Raw genomic sequence first — 24,579 nt, forward strand, 5'->3', positions numbered from 1 at the left:
TGCCAACTAGTTTGTAGTTGAGCTTTTGTAAGTTTACTTTATGGCTAGGATGTAATCAAGTGGAGGAAAGCAGAGTGGGTTGTTCAAGCAAGGGGGTTACCAAAGAAGACTCAGGAAGGAATGAACTTTGAGAATTCATAAATCATATGCATCAGTCCAAAATAGAGAACTATGGGAAGATTTTTGAGTATGTTGTCAGAAAAGTGTTAGAGTGGCATGATTATTCAGAATAGTGTTATAATGACAGTGACAGCTAGTACTTGCCATGGTTAAGTGTTGTAGGAATACTGCTTAATCTTCACAACAGCCCTGTGATGTAGTTCTTATTATTTATCCTGTTTCATACCTGAGGAGAGACTGAGAATAGGGCAGTCGGCAAAGACCCAAGGGTAGTAACCTGAGTTCTAGATGATAACCAAAGATGAACACAGCAGGAGTAGAAATGGGGAACAGTAGGTCTAAGATGACTCCGCAAGTGTCAAACCTGCATGACTCAAAGAATAATCTCCAGCCATCTAACTGAAATAGACTGATCTTTGATTTTTCTCCTTACCTATACTATGCCCTGATATCATAAAAAATGTCCAATGAAGCAGAGCAGTGGGCGGGGGTGGGGTGGGAATGTGAGTGGGGAGTGAAGTATGTGTGATTATGTCATATGTCTAGCTTATCATAAAATGTGTTGCTTCTGATGGTACATGGTTGTGTCCTTTTGTCCACAGCACAGAAACAGAAGTTAGAATTGTAACACTTTACATTGGAGCAAATGTAGTTACTGTAGGCTTACTGCTGAATTCATTATATTGAAATAAAATATAACATGCTAGTGTGGAAGATCAGGAAATATATTTTCCACTAGCTTTAGAGTGATTTCTATTTTTAAATGCCAAAAGCAAGAAGCCTAGATTTCTGGTTGGAAAAATGTTATTTTGCTATTAATATTTAGATTGTGTTATAGGTAGGTTAGGTTGTTTATATTTTATGAACAATATATTTTTTATGAACATGCATGCCTAAAATATTCTAATGTTTTGGGGATAAATTGAAAGGTGTGTTGAATTGGCATACTCTACTTTTGATTATGTTCAAATGTGTGTGAAAAGAAAGTGGAACTTAGGTGAATTTTTAAAAATGTAAAATGATCATAATGAAATATAACCCAAAATTTAGAATTTTCTTTTGTTCTAAAATTAAATCAGAGAAATAAAATATTCACCTTTCTTCAGACTGCAGGAAGAAATGAGATGGAAAGAATTTTGCATATCTTTGCATTGAATTGACTCCAACTAATTGTATCTTTTTAAAAAAAAATATTTATTTATTTTAGAGAGTGAGAAAAAGAGAGTGAGGAGTAGAGCGAGACACAGAGAGAATCTCAAGCAGACTCTGTACTCTTCATGGAGCTGATTCAGGGCTTGATCTCATGACCCTGAGTTCATGACTTGAGCTGAAACCAAGAGTTGGATGCTTAACCAACTGTGCCACCCAGGTGCCCCTACAGCTAATTGTGTCTTGAAAATAAAATTTCATTTGGTTGCTTTTATAGGGGTGTGTGTGTGTGTGTGTGCGTACGCATGTGTGTATACATATATGTGTATATATATGAAGAAGAAGAAGGTAAGTAAATCAGAAAGTTAGCTCCTCATATTTATAGACCTGATGCTTGCTTACATGTTTGAATTGTAAAGACCACTTACATGGCCCTTGAAAAAAATTATTCCAGTTTGCATGTCCCACACTTCCTCTAACAAGCTCTACGATCTTAAGCCATTTCATTCTGGTTCTTAGTTTTCTTAAAAGTGAAAAGAGCAGTTGGATATAGAATTTACATTAAAGTCTTCTGGTTTTAAAGGTTTCCAAAACTTTTTTGAAAAAGGTTTTGTGCGACTCTGTGGGACTCCTCAATGTTGTCTTATGGTACTAGAAAGCATTTGTGTTGATGATGACTGAAAATGAAGAGCTCCACCACTTACTTAGTGGCAACAAAGTTAGTTAACATTTCCCCTACCATTTACTACTTACCAGGCACAGATTTCAGTGCTTTATAATCCCTTACCCCTCACACAAATCCTATGTGTGAAATGCTGTAATTGTACCCATTGACAGGTAAAGAAATTTTGGCAACACGAGGTTAAATTACCTCCAAGAGTTACTAAATACAAAGCCAGGTTTTGGACATAGGTAGTCTGAGTCCAGAACTGGTATGATTAATAATAACATATACCACAGATCTCTTAGTCTCTCAGAGATTACTTGTTTTAATCTGTAAAATGAGGGTTATGTTAGCTCTCTCCTCTGCTGGCTTGTATGAGGCTCAAATTCAGTAATGTTGAAGGTCCTAAAGTGTTGGCCTGAACCAGCACTCAGTGTGACCTAGGGAACATCTTCAAATGCAAATTCTCAAGCTGCCTTCCTGACCTGCTAAATCAGAAACTCCAGATATAAAGCCCAAGAATCTGTGTTTTAACAAGCCCTCCAGGTGATTTTGCTGTATGCTAACATTTGTGAACCATTGGAATAATGTATATGAAGGTATATGTTAACCTGTAATAAGTTATGTGAAAGAGGTATTTTTTTGTCATTACGAATATCCCCCATGTATATGTGCATGTAGATCTGTCTAGCTTTCATCATTTGAATTAAATATTGAATACATAAAAGAATATTTATAGCACTTGTGAAGAGTATAAAGAGAAATAGTAATAAGCCCTCCTGTGTATCACCATCCAATGAATTGCAAAAAATGGTTTTCTGGATATTAGTCACATATTCATGCTTCCCCCTAATACTCTAACACTCCAGCCCAAGCTTGGGTATAAAAATATTCTGAAATTAGTGTGTTTTATTTCTAGTTTTTTTCTATGGTTTTACCATTTATGCATGCATATTTTAAAAACCTAATTCATTTAGTTTTGTAAGATTTTGGAATTTCTCTAAAAGCATCATCTGGTATATATTTCTCCAATGATTTTTTTTTATTTGCTGAACATTTTGTTAGTGGTATGTGTGCAAATTTGCATGCGTTCATTTTCCCTGCTGTACTCTATATTTGAATATATCATAATTTATTTTCCCATTTTCCTTTCAGTGGACATTGAGTGAGATTCCCGTTTTTGCTGCTACAAATGTTGCTACTGTGAACATTCTTGTACCCGTTTCTCAGTACATGTGTGCAAGAGATTCCCTGGGGCACTGGTTTTCAAGCTGTCTCCTTGAGAATCTGTAGGAAGAAATGCACTTTACATCATAGCTCAGTTTTAGCTTGCTGGTTATAGTATAGAACAATATAATAGATTTCTATGTATTGACAAAAATTGGGTCCTGAAGCCACCTAAACTCATTAGCTGGTTCTGATAACTCTTTTGTAAATGCCTTAATGTTTTCTTTGTAGATGATCATGTTATTTTCTATGTCATCCTTTCCAATTAGTAAACTTTTCATTTCTTTTTCTTGCCTTATTCCACTAGCTTGAACCACCATTAAAATATGGAATAGAAGTGATGAGAGCAGATGCCCTCACCTTGTTCTCAGTTTTAGGGAAGCACTTAATATTTGACAGTTTGGTACGATGTTAGCTGTAGGTGTATCATGTATACTTTTTATCAGGCTGAAGATATATCTTATTTGCTGACAGTTTTTTTTTTTATCATTCATGGATATCAGATTTTATCAAATGCCTTCTCTGAATCTATAGAGATGGTCATATTTAAAAAAGTTTTTTTTTTCATCTTAATGTGATAGATTACATTGACTTTTGAATAGTCCTCAGACTGGTAAGAGATATGTTGTTCAGTTTTAAATGTTTGGGGATTTTTTTTTAAATGTCTGTTATTGATATTTAGTTTAATTCCATTGTAGTCAAAGAATATATTTTGTATGATTTGAATTTAGTTAACTGGGACATGCTCTCTTGCCTGATCTTTGTCATACCTAGTTCTTTTTCTATTGATTTCATTTTTCTCCTGACTTTATGTGATATTTTCATCCTTCCTTGCATGCCTGGTAATCTTGAACTGGATGTCAGACATTATACATTTTATTTTGTTGGGAGTTTGAATCTTGTTCTGGGATGCAGTTAAATTATGAGGAAACTTTTATTCTTTCTAAGTTTGCATTTGATCTTAGTTAGGCAGGACCAGTATAGCCTTTGCCTTAGGGCCAGTTTGGTTGCATTGCCAGGGCTCTGCTCTTCTGGTACTCAGAGCAGTGGCCACATACAGGGTTTCTCCATTCTGGTTGTGGAAAACATGAACTGTTCCCAGCCCTATGTGAGGCATGGGAATTGCTACTCTGTTCTTTTCTAGTGGTTCTTTTTTCAATAACCTTAGCCTTGGGTATTGTCTTTGCATGGACTGACCACTACTAGCTATAGACTTGGTGTGGGGGGAACTCCTGACCACCATTAGCTATAGATTTGGCATGGTGAGGGGGAACTCCTCTCTGATTCTTTGTCCTATATAGCTTAGGCACTTTGACCTCCCTGAATTCTCAACTCTTTTTCCTTATCTTGCTTTTGCCTGGAGGCTCTTTTCAAACAGTAACCAGAGGCAGTTGTAGACTTACCTCATCTATTTCTGTTCTCTCTGGCATCCCTGTCTTGCACTGTATTGTTAGGTGCCTGAAAACCATTAGTCATATTTTACCTGTCTTTTAGATATTTAAGACAAGGTAATTCATATGATTCCTTATGTGTTCTCTGGTCCACTTTGGCTACAGTGGAAATGAAATACATACATACATATATATGTATTTGTTTAGAACAAAAAGTATTTCAGATTCATAATGATGTTTCTATTTTTTAATTTATTTTTATTTTTATTTTTAGTTTTAGTTTTGATTTATTTATGATACTCGGAGAGAGAGAGAGAGAGAGAGAGAGAGAGAGAGAGAGAGAGAGGCAGAGAGGCAGAGACACAGGCAGAGGGAGAAGCAGGCTCCATGCACCGGGAGCCCGACGTGGGACTCAATCCCGGGTCTCCAGGATCGCGCCCTGGGCCAAAGGCAGGCGCCAAACCACTGCGCCACCCAGGGATCCCCATAATGATGTTTCTAATTCACATAGATTATTCCAGATTATTTTATCCTCTTTTTGATTTGTACTTCTCTTCTATGCTGAAATATCTTGGTTCCAAAGACGTTATAAAAATTACTCACTTTTATATTTCTTTTCATTTTATTATTTTTTATTCTCTTATTTATTTATTCTTTTTTAGAGAAAGAAAGAGCATGTGCATGAGCAGGGGAGAGAGAGAAAAAAATCTCAAGCAGACTCCACACTGAGCATAGGGCTCAATCTCACAACCCTCAAATAGGGACCTGAGCCAAAATCAAAAGTCAGATACTTAACCAACTGAGACACCCAAGAACATTGCTTGCTCTTTCTTTCTTTCTTTCTTTCTTTCTTTCTTTCTTTCTTTCTTTCTTTCTTTCTTTCTTCAGACTTACTTATTTGAGAGTGAGCAAGAGAGCATGCATGGGGGGAGGGGTAGAGGCAGTGGGACAAGGAGAAGGAGAAAAACAAACTCTTTGTTGAGAGTGCAGCCCCACCCCACATGGGCCGAAATCAAGAGTCAGAGGCTTACCCAACTGAGCCACCCAGATGCCCCTCATTTTATACTTATAACAACCCTAAGAGGCAGGTAAAATACCAGTTCACAAATGTCATTTTATTGATGAGGACATTGAAGGCTGAAGATTAAATGACTTGTGTGGCTTTACAGGAAGGTAGTTCTCTGGCCAGGCTGGGAAGGATCTTTAGTTGGCCTGACAGTTGGTTTCACCTTCATCTATCATTTTTCAGCTACACACATGTGCCACATGCATGGCTTCCATTTTCTCATTTATGAAATAAGGAGATTTGACCAGATGCTTTTCCAGATTTCTTCAGCTTCTGGCCTTCTCCCCAGCTATTTGCTCTTCTCATCTCCCTTTCCCTCCTGGGCACATAGACACACACTGTGTCTTCTCACAGTGCTTGCAGCAAGATGTGGCTGTGGTGCATCCACAGCCTCAGTTCAGGCCAGGTTCAGTTCTAAGACCCTCCTGGAAGTGGTCCATGGTAGAAAGGCGACTGGTTAGTATGCCTTGCTTAGATGTAAGCCCAGGTCCCAACCATCTATTCTTGTTTTCTCATTTTTAGCTTCATGTTTTCAAATTAATGGGTTTTGCAGACTGGTTGGGCATCATTCCTTTTCCCAATGAACTCTGTGTGTGTGTGTGTGTGTGTAAAGATTTTATTTATTTATTTATTCATGAGAGACACAGAGAGAGAGAGAGGCAGAGACACAGGCAGAGGGAGAAGCAGGCTCCATGCGGGGAGCCTGATGTGGGACTCGATCTCAGGTCTCCAGGATCAGGCCCTGGGCTGAAGGCGGCGCTAAACTGCTGAGCCACCCGTGCTGCCCAATTAACTGTGTTTTGTCTCAAATTCATGTATGTTTGGAAAAAATAGTCACTGACATTTTTGCCTATCATTTCAGGGTGCTTGTTCTAGATTCCACAATAATCTGTGGCTTTTATCTTCAGATTCTCTTTTATTCAGTTGTGATTTCTGTGCATAAGTTAGATACAGTAAACTTGACTCAATCCTAGATCTGATCGTTTTTTTATCTCAGATCTGTTTAATTTTGTATTTAATAGGAATGCTTACCAAGAAGGACCTGATTCATACCTTATTTGGCTGGGGGAAGGTGTTCTGGGCTTACTAGTAAGTCAGGTTTTTTTACTTCCTCATTAAAACCCTGCCTTAGTTGCCCTCAGATTTTTTTTTCTCTTTTACTTTTTCTTAACAAGAAAGAGATCAGTGGAAAAGAATAGAAGCTAATAGAACTGTAAGTATAAGTAACATTAGAATGTGTTTTAATTTTGTATTCATGTTTAGAGTACTATAGTAAGTATGTAATTGAGGCATTTTTGGTATTCTGAATAAAACCCCGGTTCCTCAGCTGAATCACTGTAGCAGTGCTAGAAGGGGCAGCAAGAAAATGGTTAAAATATTAAAATATTCCCTCACTCTCATGCTGCTTCTTGAGGGAACTCTTCTCAACTCCTGACAGTAAGGTGGTTTTGCTGTCCTCAGGACACCTGTGCTGCATTGTCCAGCAGCCTTTACCTTCGAAGATTTATTATTATTATTATTATTAGAGAGAGAGAGAGAGAGAGAGAGAGAAAACAGGCAGAGGGAGAAGCAGGCTCCATACAGGGAACCCAATGTGCGTCTCGATCCTGGGTCTCTAGGATCACGCCCTGGGTGGAAGGCGGCGCTAAACCGCTAAGCCACCACTGGGGCTGCCTTTACCTTTGAAGGACTGTTGGAGCTAGCTTGTTCTGCTTCTCCATAGGCCTATCTTTTTTTTTTTTTAATTTTTATTTATTTTTGATAGTCACAGAGAGAGAGAGAGAGGCAGAGACACAGGCAGAGGGAGAAGCAGGCTCCATGCACCAGGAGCCCGACGTGGGATTCGATCCCGGGTCTCCAGGATCGCGCCCTGGGCCAAAGGCAGGCGCCAAACCGCTGCGCCACCCAGGGATCCCTCCATAGGCCTTTCTGATTCCCAGTCTTCATCAAATGATTTCCACTGGCTTATTGATGAGGGGGATGGCATCCATCTTTGAGGACATGGGTGCCACCATCCTCAAAGTTGGAGCCCGACAGGGCAAGAAAGGGGAAGGGGAGAAAGGGAAAGTGATTGCCATTGTTTTTAGTGTCCACCATGTATTAGTCATGGTCATAGGGATTCTCCTTTTTGGGAGGAGAATGTATGCAGAAACTTTATGTATGCAGAAACTTTGAGGAATGTACTGTTGCCTCTATTTTTTAGGTGGGGAAGCTGTGGGAGAAAGCTCCACATGTTTGTAGAATATAGACTTTTCTCCCATAGTTGTGGATTGCCTTGTTTGGGCTTTTCTCCTTTAAACATTCCATGTAAATTTAATTTCGTATGAGTTTAAATGAGATGGTGTATAATAATCACTTGGTAACAGCCAGTCAGCAAACCATAGTTGAATTTATATCTCCGAAATACCTTTCCAGTTAAGGGTATTTATCTATTCCATCTTTAAATATATATAAACTTAAAGCAGATATTTCTTAGAGAATCACCAGTGAATTGGCCTATAAATCCTCTATTCTCTTCAGTAGTTTAGAAAATGAAATTAAGAATCCCCTAAGAGCCTGCTCTTGTGGAGTACTATGGGTGAGATGTATAAGCTACTCTTCTCATACTTAGATAATAATACACTTATACTTGGTGACTTCAATGTAGCGCTTTCTACACTCAGTAGGTCTTCTGAGCACAACATCTCCAAAGAAACAAGAGCTTTAAATGATACACTGGACCAGATGGATTTCACAGATATCTATAGAACTTTACATCTCCTCATTTTATGGCCCCTGGCCGGGATAGCTCTGAGTAGAGAGGTGCCATCATAGTCATCTCACCTAAAAATATTAGTTTGGAACCTACATAGAATGAACAGTGTAAAACCATGGATTTTTACTTCTTGGAATCAGATGTAGTATTGAATCTGATTCTCTGATCCTTATAGTATATTGGAATTAAAGAGCAAAAGAAAAAAGTCACTTGGCTGTTGGGGACATGACTGTGTTAAGTCCAGGGAAAGGATAAAAAATGGAACGTGCCTTTTTTGTTTTTTGTAGTTCTAATGGCTGAAAGTAGGTGGATAAGGATAACAATGAAAAAGATGAAGTTTGGTTCTCTTTTTTATATTCTGAATAGTAGATAACTCAAATTGGGAACTTGTTCTGTGTTTGCTGGATCTTTCTTTTGTAGATTCTACCAAAGGACTAATAGGAAATGACACATTTTATTTATTCTTTAGGGTGTTGTAATTTGAGGATTCATGAAAGAACCTAATTTATCAGAAAGATCAAATACTAGTAACACATAGACTTTTCATTGTTGAAATGGATCCTCATTTGGGGGCCTGTTAGTATATTCTGTTGTTTTCTTGTTGCATAATCTTTAGACCTCAACTTTCTTTTTTCCTCTCCATGTAAGCCTGGTTTAAAAGAAAAAGCCAAATCAAAGATTTGGTAAAATGCAAACTATTTTACATTTGTAGACATACTGTCTTGTCTACTTGGCTCTGCAAAATTACACTTCCATGATATAAACAGTAAGCTGCTTAGGGAAAAGTTCCAGCAATTCGTCTTTCCCAACCTTGCACATAGCAGCCAGCAAGGCAATTTATATTCAGCAACTCCCTGTTCTTGTTTAATTTCCTCAGACAAAACAAGAGATTGTGGTGGGCCTGCTTATTCAAAACAGCACAACTTGTTTCTCCTGCTTTTTATCATCACCTCATGAATCAGAGATGTTGGAGTTGCAGGGACCCTTAGACTCATCTGATCTGATGCCTAGTTTACTGATGGGAAGCTGAGGCTGATACTGAGGACTCATTCAAGGTCATGCATGTAGAAGTGGTATAGTTGAATCTTCAATAGCGTTTTGTTTAACCCTCAGGATTTTCCCTTATTTCCCCTTTATCTGTCTTTCTCTCTAATGATTACTCACATTCCAGGGAGAAAGCACCATCCACTGAGTGCTGGTTGTGTGCCTGTTCTTCAAACAGCACCAGACAAGCAGACAGTATGATTACCAGTTGCTGATTCATAGAATAAAGCTTGTGTTTGGAAGTTGGATTCCCATTTTCTGAGAGAATTCTAAAGCAGACATCATACTGAGAATCCATGAGGCTCTTCTCTTTGTTTCCAGGCTGTTCCAGGGAAGTCCTTCACCATTCTGGAACTGCCTTGTAAAACGTGATGAAGGCATCATCACCAGTGCCGATAACAACTTTGCCGCTTGTAAAGCTGGATTACTTGGGGGCAAGGTGTTTACTCCTTCTGAATCTGTTTCCTTATTAAATAATAACGTGGTGTGTGGCATGCACTTCTTATGGTTACTGTATAACATATGGAAGTGATACCACAAAATACAATGGAAGTGAGATGTAATAAAGAGTAGAAGGAGGGCATGGTTCAAAAGTCCATTGTTGGAATGAAGAGATGACAGACAGCTGCGATTGGGAATCTTGTTCATACTTCTGCCCAAAGATGTGAAGCTAATGAATATCCTCTAACCTGCAGCTCTACTCCAGTGAAAGGCATTTTTGAAGGGATGTGCTTCCCCTGGGAATCTCTTTGAAAGCCTGGATTGGAAAGGCAGATTCTCTCGTGTAATAAACAAAAGGTGGTAGGAGAGGTGATTTGGATATCATGAGTGGTGGGGAACCACAGCTGCTGCTTCTCAGGAAAACAGAAGTATCTTAAAGTTCGGGGAAGAAGTGGTGAATACCTGAATCAATTGGTAAATTCTATAAAAGTCACTCTGTGCCTCAAACACCTTCCTTGGATCTAATCCAGTACCTTGAAACTTGAAAGACACAAAAATAATGTGCAGCCAGATCAACATTTGGGCCACCTCCTGATTGGTGGCAGATGATAACCAGGATTATCTGAGATTAACAACCCAAACTGTGTTGGAAGGATAAGATGTCAGATGTTGGAGAAACGAATTCATGCAGGGTAATAGGAAGTCCACAGTTACTTGTTGAACAGAATTATGAATGTGAGCTTTGGATTGTTACATAGCAGAAGATGAGCTGTTCCTAGCAGGGATAAACTGTGGGCTGAGCATAGAATTTAGGGGACACTCGAAGAGTCTTGACTGGAGCAGAGGGTGGAATTTTCCAGGTGATGGAGGCTAAGGTAGATAATTAAGGTCAGGATAATTTGGGGGGAATTTAGGAATCTAGGAATTAAGGAAACATACTGGTTTATGGTGTATGTGTGTGTTTACGACACTCCTTGATAGGTGTTTGAGCTAGGTGCTGCCTTTGAGAGTTTCTGCCTACTTCCCTGATGACGAGGAAGGAAGAAGAGATGGAGCTTGGTCATTACACTAAACATTGTGACACAGCAACTTTGTTACTTCCTGTTTCCATCTGTGAGCAGGGCTGCTGGAAGGAACAGGTTCAGTGGGAGTGAATGGGGAGGAGTCAAGGATATGAGATCTATGCTTTCTATGGAAAACTAGACATGCACTTAGTGGGTAAAGCCATGGTGTCACATGACTCTCAGATGAAGAACTGCTATTCAGTGGAATAGCAGCAGTGGTCCACTGTCCCATGAAGAGGTGTAGGAGTCAATCACAAACTAACTGCTACATCTAAATCCAGTAGAGTTTCCCTGAACACACTTCATTAGCCCAACCTTGTTCTGCATTCATAGTGTAGGCCAAAAGCTCAAGAGTAAATTAATTTCAGCATGATTTGTCCAGGCTTCTGTGTCAAGACTACAGAAGAACACTCTGGGTGAGTCCCTTCAAAAAGAGAGGCCGCTTGAGAAAGATGTGGCTGGAGGCATGCTCCTCCCATTCATGGATAGACAGCGAGGTAAGGAAAAGCCAGCAGTCAAGCTACATACATAGGGTGCATTGCAGGTTCGAGAAAGAGCAGTAAGTACCCATGGTTTGCAATGCAGGGGGACCTTTCTTCCCCTCTTAATGATCCTTGTGGAATTTGGGAGGCAGATTGAATGAGCATCCTCATGCACTCATTAGAGCTGCAGAAATGGGGAACATCTCGCTTCCTTGAATTGGCAGGCAAATGGCTAGAACTGCATCTCTGAAGTGGTTCTTTTTGCCTGGGGAAGGATGCAGATTACATATCAAGAGACTGAGGGCAAGAAACCTACTTTAAAAAAAAATAGCTTTCTTGAACTCGAATTTATATCCTATAAAATCTTCCTCCCCCTTTCAAGTATAAAGTTCAGTGAATATTCATAAATTCACAGAGCTGTGTAACCATCCCCACAATCCAGCTTGAGGGTTTCAACCTCCTGGAAACATCCCTGATCCCTGTTGTGTTCTGTTGCTCTTCCCTCCTCTCCCCTGCCCAGGCAACTAGTAATCGGTGCTACTCTCTCCCATAGACTTGCCTACTCTGGACATTGCAAAGAAATGGAAGCCCAAAAATAGGGATTTCACATATGACTGTCACCTGGTGTAATGTCTTTGAAGTTCCCCTGTGTTATAGCATGTGTCCATATTCTGTTCCTTTTTACTGATGAGTAGTGTTCCATCATATGGATATATCCTGGTTTCTATATCTATTCGTTCATCGATTGATGAATTGTTTCCACTTTTTGGCTCTGGTGAATTATGCTACTATATTGGTTATCTATGTGTGTTGCGACGAATTACTGCAAACTCAGTGGCTTAAAAAACAGAGATTTAAAGCTTCACAGTTCTGAAGACCAGAAGTCTAAGGTGAAGGTTGACAGACCGTGCTCCTTCCAGAGGCTCCAGGGAGATTCCATTCCTCACCATCTCCTCTGGTGGTGGTGCCAGTCCCTGACGCAGTCTTTTCCTCTGTCTATGTGTGTGCCTTCTCCTATGTGCCTCTACCCAAACTCCCTCTGGCCCTCTCTTGCCAGGATACACGTAATTGCCTCTAGGGTCCACTCAGATAATCCAGAAAAAAGTTCTTCCAGTTAAGATCCTTAACTTACTCAAATGTTTTGCCACACACAGTTGTGTTCCCAGGTTCCAGAAATTTGATGTGGCCATCTTTTGTGGGGGGGCTGTGTTTCTGCCTACCACAGCAATTGTGAATATTCACGTAAAGTTGCTACATAGATGTGTTTTCGTCTCTCTTCATAGATAACTGGGAATGTCATTGCTGGCCCTTAGTGGAAATTCATGTTTAGCTTTATAAGAAACTGTCCAACTGTTTTCTGAAGAGGCTGTGTCTTTTTATATTCTTGCCCACAATGTCTGAGGGTTCCAGTCTCTGTACATTCTGGCCGATTGTCTGCCTTTTCCAACCTGTAGCCATTCTAGTGGGTGTGAAGTCATATCTCGTTTTAATTTGCATTTCCCTGATGACTAATGATTATGAGTATCTTTCACGTGTGTCTTAAACCAGCATATGATTCTTGGTAAAATGTCTCTTCAGAGCTCTTACCCACCTTAAAATTGGATTGTCATCTTTTTGAATGATAAGACTTTGCCTATTTTTCATAATCTGGCCCAGTCACTGCCAGTCCTAAGGGTGTGGTGATGGAGGTCACCTTGGTGAGGAGGTTCTGGGCCATCCAGTTACTCAGGATGCCTAGAACTGGGACAAGGCAGCCATGTCTGCCATGAACCTGTGTCAGCCTAGTCCTACCAAGTAGATGGGACTCACAATTAACTCCCAATTATTGTCTCAGGCAAGCCAGGGATGGCTCATTCTGTGTCTTAGAGATCATAAGCTCAGTGGTGTTGTAGATTGGCTATTGTCTGATAAACAAGGGGACTGACCTAAAAGAACCTCACAGCATATTCTCATTGTAGCCTGGTTTTTTTCTTTCATAATTCTTGCTACAATTTAAATGAAGTAGTTGTTTCTGTAATATTATACATTTAATATCCTCCTTCCTCTACTAGAATATTAAAAAATCTCTGGGACAGAGACCATGTCTGTGAGTTTTGTCACCATCACTGGTCTCTAACATAATATGCAATAGGCAACGAACCAGTTTTTGTTGGGTGGAAGAATGACAGTAACATACCAGTAATGGGGGTTTAGGAGGATATCTCCGCTTTGCAGTGGGTGATTCACACAAAAGCATGAAAATAGAGGGCTATTTGTTAAAGCAGTAATTCATTAACCACTGAATGTGTTGTTTAGTGACTTGTATTTTAACTGCCACTGATGTCATTTCCCCCATGTTTCTCATTTGCAGCGATCTACAACTACAATGCCTCTCAAGATGTGGAGCTCTCCTTGCAGATTGGAGATACGGTTCACATCTTGGAGATGTATGAGGGTAAGTCTGGATGGCCTTCTGCCAGACAGGGAAAGGGAAGAATGACAGAGGTTACTTATTAATAAGGCACTTTGAGCAAACATCAACATGCTTTACTTCCTGAAGTGGTGCTAGTGAAAACCCAGGAAGTGCTTTAGGTTATACAATTTTGTACTGGGGGTGATTTCAAAACAGCCAGTTGAATACGTGTGTGCACACATGCCCAGACACCAGAATTTAAAGTCTGTGAGTAGTTGAATGCTAGGTGCTTGACGCAGAAGGATCCGACACAGTGCTGGGTTAGGAGGAGCAATGTGGAACACCAGATTGGCTGTCGTGCAAGGGAAACACTGCTGATTAACTGGCTTTCTACTCAGCACTAAATGTTGCCAGATTGGGGGAGAAATGAGGGAGAGACCTACTGGTGTTGCTGAGATTCTTTCACAGAATTAGGTCAGGGCCACAGCAGATCCAGAAAGCCCACTAGTATATTTCCTGCAACTAGGTTGGGCTAGGGAGGTGGTTCCAGTTAACCTGTTTGTGTGCTATAGGGTAGTAGTCAGGACTTCTGATTCGTCTGAGACACAGGTCATGTCTGCTCCCACCACATCCCACCCTACCCCAAGCTTTTAGCTCCAACTCAAGCTCTCTGGTTCCTAGCAGGACTGCTACACATATCCACATTTCTAATTCAAATACCCAGGGTACAACAAATATGTATCCAGGCCACTGAAGTTGAAGATCAAAATAAAGACCAATTTTTAGGGTCCATTTATTCTCTCTGAAGATTGAGGCAGGAATGAGGTGAGAGGTAGACCGACTTTTCTCATAGGGTAAGTCTTGTTAGAATCAGGATCTCTAGATTTTCAGGATCTGCATGCCCTCTCACCCATGTAAATGCTTGTGATGATGAAATGGCAAAGGTGGTCATCAAGAACCTAATATGGATTCCTAGGATGAGGAAGAAGAGATGTGAAGCCAGGAGAAAAGGTAGCAGGGTTTGGCCACAGAAAAACTAACTCATTCTGCCCAATTGCATAGAAGACTGTTATTCCTGCTGCTTCCCTTTATTTTTAGATAGAGGGTCAAGGTTTGTTTCTTCCTTCCACACAACTCAAAGTATAATCATGCAACTCCCAGGGGCAGGGAGAAGAGAGAGAGGGCTGTGGAGACTCTTCGCACCCCACTCTCTCTTTCCTGTTTTTATCCTTACCATCTCAGGTCCAGCCCAACATTAATTCCATGTAGTTCCTAAGTCTCTGAGACACAAGGGACAATTTATCATCTCATCTCAGGGCTCCTTTGCTTATTGAAACCACAGAGCTCTCAAACCTTAGGAGGTCATACCTCTTTATCAGGAGCCAGATTAATCTGTTCTATCTAGTGTCTATGGGCATACATTTTTGTATTGTATAGATGAAAGGTATGTTCAATTTCTGTTACTTTTCCATATGGGCTTGAAAAGAGTGTGTATTAGGATCATGAGGTGAAAGTTCTATAGATGATAGATCCTGATTTCTCCATCTTTTTTTTTTTTTCAAATTTGCTGTATGTTCATGTTTTTCTGCATTTTCCATCACTGAGAGAGCCATGTTAAATCTTCCATCATACTTGCAGTTTAGGTCAGTGATGATGATTTATAGCAATTGAGGTTTTTTGCTTTATATATTCTCAGACCTATTTTTAGGTGCATACAACTTTAGAATTATTATATTAAGCAATTTGGACTTTTAATTCCTGCTTATTAAATCTTTTACCGTTACTTTTGTCTATAGTAGTGATTTTTTTCCATAGTCTAGTTTGAAGTTACAGCCAACTTATTAACAGTTCAGAACCCCATTTTTTTTTTTTTTCTCATGAACCCACTAGGCCATCAGAAATGCTGCTCAGCCATTCAGGAAACTTTTCTTAATTCAGCAGATGTCTCAAAGAAGAGAGCAGCCTTAGATGCTGATCTCATCTTGCTGAGTTTTGGTCTTTTTCAGATCTCGACCTGGTAATTCCCACTTTACCATGTTAGATTTTCAGTATGTGTACATGTATGTATGTGTGTTGTCAAGCTTTTATGAGTGTACTGTGGAGTGTAGGAGGGAAGAGTGGAGAGTTGACTGGAAATCAAGTAGGTGATGTCTTTTGAATACATTTTCAAAATTCTTTTTCTATCTTTATGTGACCCCAGCATATTTTTCAAAATAGCTAATTGAAGCACTTTGTCCATATAGGATTCATATCAATGATCATTTTATATTTACATACTTTCTGTGCTTTACTGAGTAGTCTCCCAGTTAACCAATGAGCATTCCTAAAGGTAGCAAGCTGAGGTGGTCACCAAGCTTTGTTAAATATAAATGTAATCACAGGCACACAAAAACATCCATTTGAAGTACCCTCTGGAGCTTGAGTCCAGGACAAGCCACAGTGCTCCTAGCATTTTGCAGCTCCTGCAGTGCTCTGCTTGCTGGTGCTGGCCCAGCTGATAGACAGTCACTCAAAAACCTGCCACTTTATCAATCCTGCATCTTGAATATGATGATCCTGATGCTCTAGTCCTGACAGCAAGAAGCTGGTGTTTTTTGTTAATTGCTACCATAAAATACATGCTGTGCCATAGGACTCTTTCATGTCAAAAAAGGACGTCAGTGCCTGGCAAAACTGACATGTGTCAAGTTATGAATAGGCCAACTTAGAACATGAATTTACAGAGTTCATTTACCACCACCAAGTGGCCTGTCAGCTTTACAGAGATTATTATATTGGATTAAGTTTTTATATAGTGCTTATTTTATGGGATTAATTTTTTTAAATAATGCCTGCTTTGCCAGATGCAGTGATACGTTCTTATATCTCCTAAGTACTTTGAGTTCTTGGCTGGGTTCTCAAATTCCTTTATTATTTCAGGCAGTTCAGGACTAAGTGAGGGCAAGAGTAATTTGCAAACATTAAACACAGTGGAAATCCTGAGTAATAATTTGAGTTCTCTCATTCCTCCCTCATCTCCTTTTCCTTTAAAAAAAAAAAAAAAAAGGAAACATCCAAAGTACTGCCAGATGGAATTTAAGGCTAATGCTGGTACTATTTCATGGCCTTAGGGGTTTTGTGACTTCCAGCTTCCTGTTGGATTTAGCTCCCAGGGCTCCCCACTGCACACTCCGCCCCACCCCGCCTTTGAGATATATTCACATACCAGACCAGTGTGCGCTTTTTCCGGTGCGGACATGAGTATACCTTTCTGGAGCCCAGATACGGAAAATTCTTTTCTGCCCACAACCCACTGCAGAATACCACTTAGGACTCTTCCTTTTGCTGTTTCCTGCTCTGTGGTCAGATGAATAATTATGAAAGTGGTAGCTCCTTGAAGGTAAAGCCTGCTCCTCTTACATTTCAGGGCCAGTGTCTAGCACAGCACCTGGCATATAGTAGGTGTTCTGCAGAAGTCTGTTAAATGAGTGGAGATAAAATATGAGACCAAGCCCATTGGAGCAGGGCAAGCTAATGGGAGGAGGAAGTGGGGTATAGGGGTCACCTCCACAAAACCCCAGATATTATAGGCAGAGCTGTTCTTTTCCTTCCATGAGAGAAACACAGGAGGCTACAACATTTCCCCACCCTTTGCAGACTGCAGAAGGATTTGGTTATTGCATGAGTTTTTTGCTTTCGTCTGTAATAACAGCTTCATTGAGATCTATTTCAAATACCATGCAATTTACCCATTTAAACTATACAATTCAGTGGTTATTTACAAAGTGCACCATTCACCGAGTTGGGCAATCATCATCACTACCTACTTTCAGAACATTTTCATTATCCTAGAAGGAAACCTTGTGCCCATTTGGTGGTCATTATCCCCCAGCCCTGAGCAACCACCAACCTAATTTCTGTCTCTATAGATTTGCCTAGTCTAGACATTTTATGTAAATGGGATCATATAATATGTAGTCCTTTGTGATTAGCTTCTTCTACTTAAAGTGATGTTTTCAAGGTTCATCGTCATTACAGCATGTATCAGTATTTCCTATCTTTTCATGGCTGAGTAAAATTTATTGTATGCATATATCACATTTTATTTATCCATTCATTAGTTGATGGACAGTTGGGTTGTTTATGCTTTTAACCTCTTCTGAATTATGCTACTATAAACATCTATGTACAAGTTTCTGTGTGGACATATGTTTTCTTTTCTCATTGGTATGTTCCTCAGACTGGAATTGCTGGGTCATATAATAGCTTTTATGTTTAACCTTTTGGGGAACTGCCAGATTACTTGAGTTTTGCCTCCAAACTAGCCCAAATGAGTGAGCTACTATCACTTATCACTCATTTCTTTCTGTCACTTTGCCGTTGAACTTCATTTGTTACCCAAAATAGGGGTAGGAAAGTAGAATTGATTGAGAAGCTATATACTCGTCATCTTTCATAGGCCCCTAAGAATTTTCCTTCAGAGACTTTTTCAGGGAATAAAAATCCTCAAGGGCTGAAGCAGGTGCCCTTGCCTTTCTTCACCTTTGGCACTACCCTGCCCTGTTGTCATTGCTATATGTTTGCTTCTTTAACCAGGCAAGGGATTTGGTAGTGAGGCAGCTGTTCCCCATCTAGAGTTGTTCTTTTCCACCCCAGGTCCATGGGCATGGCTAAAAAAAATCACTGCTACCTGGAGATTCCAGATGTGGTCATTTATTCAAAAACACTGGCTGAGCAAGTATTATGCTCTTATTATGTGCCAGCTATATTTATTGAGTACAAGAGATGTTCTAGGCAGTGAGGTCACTTGAGAGACATAACAGTAAAATTCCTGTTCTCATAGGGTTTTCATTTGAGGGATAACAAAAACAAGTGAACAAAGTCAGTAAACAAAACAATTCAGATACTCAGAAGTGCTATGAGGAAAAAAGTCTGGTGTTATACTAGGACCAGAAGAAGACATGAGTGATGGACAGGGAGAGGAGAGATGAGGCAGAAAGACTACTTTAGATCAGATGATTTTTGTCTCTATCTAGATAGAGACCATCCTGGGTAGGACACTTAAACTCTTTTTGTGACATGGTCATTTGCCTCTAAAATTGGGCCAGTTTTTGAATTGAAAGTGATTAAATGAAGGTGCTTTGAAAAAACAAGGTTGCAGCATTCTTGTTACCATTAAGCTCTCCTCTCCTGTGATTAACTGGATTTTACTCATAAGTGATTTAATGCCCAGGGTCTGTTGTTCCACCCATGGGTACTGGTTTCCTGTGTTTGATTCATATCCATTGGTTAACTCGTTTTCAGCTCCATAAACCACTCACAAGCTCAAGAGAGAGGGTCGCTGGTGTTAGCAGTGATTTCTGGGGGTAAGCATAACACAATTGGCCATAACAAAATGAGATAATGTCTCAAAGGCGTTCCAAACTCTACAGAAGCAAGCACAGCATAAAGCTTTGTACAGTTTTAGTATAATATGTGAGGACCCAAAGGATAGCACAAATGATTGCATTGGAACCAGAGGAAACAGAGGATCTTGAAAAGTTGAAATAGAAAGAAGCATTTGTGTGTATATAGGAGGTCCCTAATATACCCATGTTATTTCTTCTAGATATAATTAGGCCAGTTTTAAAATGCACTATAATCTAGAAACCCATCCCCTTATAATAAAAAAGTAATATGGATTATGACTTGAGCTGTACATATCTTGAATCTTATCTTTACAAAGTAGGCTTTTCTGTGAGCAAGTATAGAAGGCAGCATTATGTCAGATATGTAGAGTTACATGGCACTGAATTTTGACTCCGTGGTTGACAAAACTTTGTAACAGAAGCCTAAAAAAGGAGAGAGTGCTCTTGAACTTGTTTCCAGCAGAGACTGAATCATCTTTCTGAGATATGCTAATTGGACCTGCCTTGGACTGTCTGACAAAGTGAGGTCTTACTGAACTCTTTTTCAGAACATCTGAATCAAGAGGATGGACAGTCACATTCTACTGCTCTGTACAACAGTTACCCAGCTGGGTAGCCTTGACATTCCTTTATCATACCTTTTTTCTTTTCCTTCTCTTTTCGGTCAGCCATACCCCATGGTAATAGGTGAGTGAGAAGCAAAGAAAATGAGAATTAATTTTTAAAAATCAGTTCTTAATAGCATGTATAAAGTTTTACTGAGTGTAAGCTGAAATAAGGCATTTTGATGTGTTTGTAACTTTCATTTACTTTTGTTACCCCACCCATCAAGATCATTGAAAAGTTTAGTATAATTCAGAATCCATAGTCTCACCATGTCCTAGTTATTAAAAAAACAACTGCCTTTCACAAACATCAATGGTAGTGAGCCCAACAGCTTGGATTTTATGATACGGACTGTGTGTGAACATTTTGGCACCAGCCTGGAAAGCAAATGAGGCCATGTGGCATTTTGTTGAGTGTGTCGGTCATTTCCCACATCTGTTTGACCTTTGCCTTAAGAACTGCTTGTCAGCTACTACTACTGGGGACATATGTTCCCGAGATGTGTTTTTCAAAAGATGAGTGGCAGCAGGAGTATGTTTACAGAAAAACTAATTAAAAAGTAGAGCCGGTGAGAAGTCTCATCCCAGATTTAATCTTACCAAAAGGAGAATGGCTTTTCTTATTCTTCCTTTTGAGAATACATTTGAGTGTGCTTCTAAAATGCCATCCTTAAAATTTCTGTGATTTGTCCATTAGGCTTACATGGGATCTTCTAGGATTGGGGTCAGAACATTTTTCTGAGTAGTGCTTTTATTTAGTTACTTTATCACGAACTGGCGCTTGGAGTTGGCCCATTTCAACAGCTGCCCACGCACCTGAGGAGGCAAGCTCAGCCTGAAAGCAAAGACATTTTGGGGGGCGCTCTGGAGGAATGTTCTTGTGAACTTTCGATGTCCCACAAATTTTGGTCTCCTAGGGATCTTGGTGGGATCAAGGTGTCAAGAAGGTGGCAAAGTAGTGGTTAGGCTCCTTCCATCCCACGTGTACACATAACCACTCATGGCTCCCTCCACATCTCTAAATGCTGGGCCATTCACATTATTTGGTGTATAACTTTTATCGAAAATGCCTTAGGTATCTTCTCCCCATTGGGAAACAGGGCACATCAGACTGTTGTGGGGCTAGGTAGACTCGGTGAAGAATTCATGTCAGGGGAGAGCCCTAGAGAGAAGTTTAAGATTGAGGGCAAAGAACAGGATATGTCTCCTCTTGCTCATATCTGGAAAGAGAAGATTAATGTATCCTTATTTTTTGCTTCTAGTAATATGAGAGCAATTTATGATCTCAAAAAGCATATAAGGGGTCTTGGGCATCATAAGTACTCATTCTGTACTGGAGTGTCCCATTTTATTCAACCTGTGGCAGCAAGTCATTCAATATAAAGCATTGTAGAAGACATGCTGCCTGAGAAACCTAAATGCCACCAGTCAGTCTAAGAAGCACATGAGAACTGTAGTTCTTTTCTTGGCTTCGGCTCCATGTATAACCACGCTGCATGGAGCTATGACCAGGGCAAGATAGGAAGGATGCTTGTTAGATGGTTAGTCTCACCCTCAAGTTCTGTGTGTGGGTCCCCAGCATGTGTCATCAGAGCGATATTAAATATGTGTGCACTTAACTTTGACAACAGCAATATAAGATTTTCAACGACTGTACCAAGCACTTCAGTCCATCTTCTAAATGTCCAGAGCGATCAACATTGAATTCCTATCCTGGAATACTTGTTTAGTGCTCACCGATGAAGATTGGAGAGTCTTTTACTGTAGTTGGAATTGATGGAATGGAAGAGGGTGGGTGTTTTGATGATTCTTCCTGTCATATTCATTGCCCCCTGAATGTCAAACCAGGCCTTGGAAGACACTATTTTGGTAACTTTTGAGTTCCTATTTGGCTGCATTCAGTATCTGCTCAGGCCCTGAGTAACTCAGCATTATTGTCTCAATTATCCTAGCCATCGTCATATGGTTTTTCTGTCACCTGAGCTGTTTCTTCTATTGTTGTCTTGTTACCTTTCCTTTGAAGTCATCTTTTCTATGGTTTTTCTTCTTCTCTTAAAAAATAAAAGTATGTCTTATCAGGCACTACAATTCCTGGAGTAAAGCTTCCCCCTAGCCTGGTATCCCAGCTGCCTTACATATGCTTCAGCTTTGTTTGTTGTCAGTAACTAGAGAAAAATTTAGAGAGGTGCTCCTCCTTCTTCCAGGGAGCACAGACAACATTCCTCAGAAAACAAAGACAAGAGAACTTTTATTCTACTATCATTAGTGCAGGAACCAGACGATGGCCCTAGAAGTGGGAGTTAGTCCCTGGATTATGTCACTGGTACCCTTGGTTCCAAATTTGGCATTTTACTCTGCTCTGTGTGCCAGGCATTGAGCTAAGGGCTTTCATGTGCTGAATCGTAGCTCTTACAGTCATGAGAGACCAGAGTTACTGATGCTCGTTTAGTAAATGTGAAAATAGGTTAAGAAACTTGAAACGGCACACGCTATTAAATGGTAGAGCTGTGATTCTCACCATGGCCCTCTGGAATCCAAGTAGAGTGTTCTTTGCACATTATGAGGCCTTAGAGGAAATGACACTTCTATTTCGGACCTAACCTATAGTTTTTCAAAGCAGGTGAGGTTCTTTTGCTTTTTAAGTCGCTGTCAGACAAGTTCACCAACCATCACCCCAAATGTGCCAGTATTGGAGTGAGTTCTTTCTGAACTTCCTTCCCCCCACGGCTCTCCCACACTTGCTTGCCACTGTGGCCAAGTGGACTTCTCACTGCTCTCCAAGCCCACTGTGCACTTGGGCCCCCAGCATCCCTAGTGCCTACCTGCCTCATCTGCATACCCCCCACCACCACCTTTCTCTTCCACCTGCTTTCAAGAGCCAGTTTTCTCTGAACAGGTAGGCATATCTGTTCCAGGGGAGCATCGCACAGTCATCTCCCCCACCCAGAGATGTGGGTGCTCTTCCCCTAGCCCACGCACTCCAGATCAAAATTACTGAGGGGCTGAGCTACTGTTACAACAGTGTGTCTAACCCTCTTAGATGTGGCAGGTAGGTCAGAGAGGGGGAAAGTCTCCGTCCCTGTATGTTTGTGGCACTGAGCATATAAGTGGTGTTCCTGATTATGCCCTCCTGCTTGGGTTAGCAAATAAAGAAGGCATCCGAATTGGACCCAGTGGACTTTGACTCTTTCACAGTCCCCAAAGGTCCCATTCGGTTCACATGTTGTGCCCTTACTGCTCACCTTTTGATACCTGGACTTTTACTGCCGTCACCACTATGGGGCTCCACCTCCGTTTCTGCCACAGTGATGTTGTCACAGCCCTGACCACATCTCCTTGCCTCTGTCTGGGTTCTCAGAGTGGAGCCCAATGGTTCACTTTTAAAGTCGGTAAAGAGCTTTGCTCTTTCAACTTGAAGCAGGTTCCTCAGTGACCCAGACTAAAGGAGCCTCGGGATGGCACAGTGTCCCATGCAGTGCACTGCTCATTTCACCCAGCTCATGCTCTGAACTAGGGCACACATGTTTCCAGGGCCGTGGCCCAGGATGTTTCCTGTCTTACTGGGGCCTCCAGTTCCCCTTCAGAAGGTAAGACCACCTGTACATGTGCCTTTTTTTTACTGTGATGTCCTCCTCAGGAGGCTTAGATGGTCACCAGCAGCCTGCACTTCCAGAAATCCCCAGTTAACTAGCTGTGCAAGTTGTCTTCTCTCACCTGCATCTCTGTCCCATTCAGCCATTAGATTAGAAATTGTTTGAGATCAGGGGTTGGGTTTATACTCTCAAACTTCTGGAGGCTCCTCAGAGCCTACCATAGGTCTTTATAAAAATGGACCCCCTTAAGTATATCTTGCTTGATTGATTCCTCAACTTGCAAACCTGTATCCCTCTCTTGTCCATCTTGCAAATTGGTGTTGATGTTAAAACCAGTCTAATGGTGCACTGCAGCGAAACTATATATTGTATCCTGTCATTTCAGCTTTCTTGAGCTAGTTGAATAAGCCAGAGAAATGCATCCCAGAGGAGGGCAATTAGAGCCATGAGCAAGAGGACTAACTGCTGGCAGGAACACTTTTTTTTTTTTTTTTTTAAAAAGGAAGAAGAAGAAGGAAAAAGCTGCATCCAGCAAATAGAACGGCACTTGGCAAATCAGAGTGATGATGTTGATTAGACTAGAGGAAATTTTATTTCTCCCTTGTCACTGAGCTTCCGGGTGTCTGAAGCCAAGAGACATTTCCTCCTTTCGCAGTGGACATTTGGATATGTCATCTCTCCATTCTGCCAACTGTGACTGCACTGCCCCCACCCCCACCCTGGACCCGGTCCTGCCGCCTGTCTCAGGAGGCGTTTGCTGGTGGAAAGGAGAAGTCTCTGACATTACCATCTCTTGTAGGCAACCAGGAGAAACTTTAGCACTTTTAGCTATGGAGTTAGGTGGTAACAAGATGGGGAAAAATGTAGAATGTTTTTGTGGAAGGAAATTGAAGACACGAAAGCCTTAATTACTTGAGCAGTTGGAGAAATGGAGTCCCACAGAGCGGGTGAGCAAAGAACCAGCCTGTTCATTTCAGAGGAATCCTCTTCATAAGGAGCAGTGCCTCCTCTTTGGACATTCCAGCCTCCAGGCCAGTGCTTGGGCCCCTCCCAGCTTTTGCCCACTAGGTGTGGGACCCCAGGGGGAGAGAAGGGTCTCTGGGACCTTGCTGTCAGATCGTACCTTGGAGGTGCAGATTTTATTGTACAGTCCTTGCATGATCTGTTCTGTCCATTACCACCAGCTCACAGGACCTCCT

General features: G+C 40.8%; 1 protein-coding gene across 1 annotated transcript in view; it reads left to right on the forward strand.

Moving 5' to 3' along the window:
* The window catches only part of DOCK5 (dedicator of cytokinesis 5), a 211,821-nt gene that overhangs the window by 45,408 nt on the left and 141,834 nt on the right, over nucleotides 1-24,579 (forward strand). Inside the window, exon 2 of the mRNA XM_072719500.1 lies at nucleotides 13,754-13,837. Coding sequence (XP_072575601.1) covers nucleotides 13,754-13,837 — 84 coding nt within the window. The remainder of the gene's footprint in view (nucleotides 1-13,753; nucleotides 13,838-24,579) is intronic.

The sequence above is a fragment of the Vulpes vulpes genome, chromosome 9 (genome assembly GCF_048418805.1).
Source record: "Vulpes vulpes isolate BD-2025 chromosome 9, VulVul3, whole genome shotgun sequence".
Taxonomy (NCBI): domain Eukaryota; kingdom Metazoa; phylum Chordata; class Mammalia; order Carnivora; family Canidae; genus Vulpes; species Vulpes vulpes.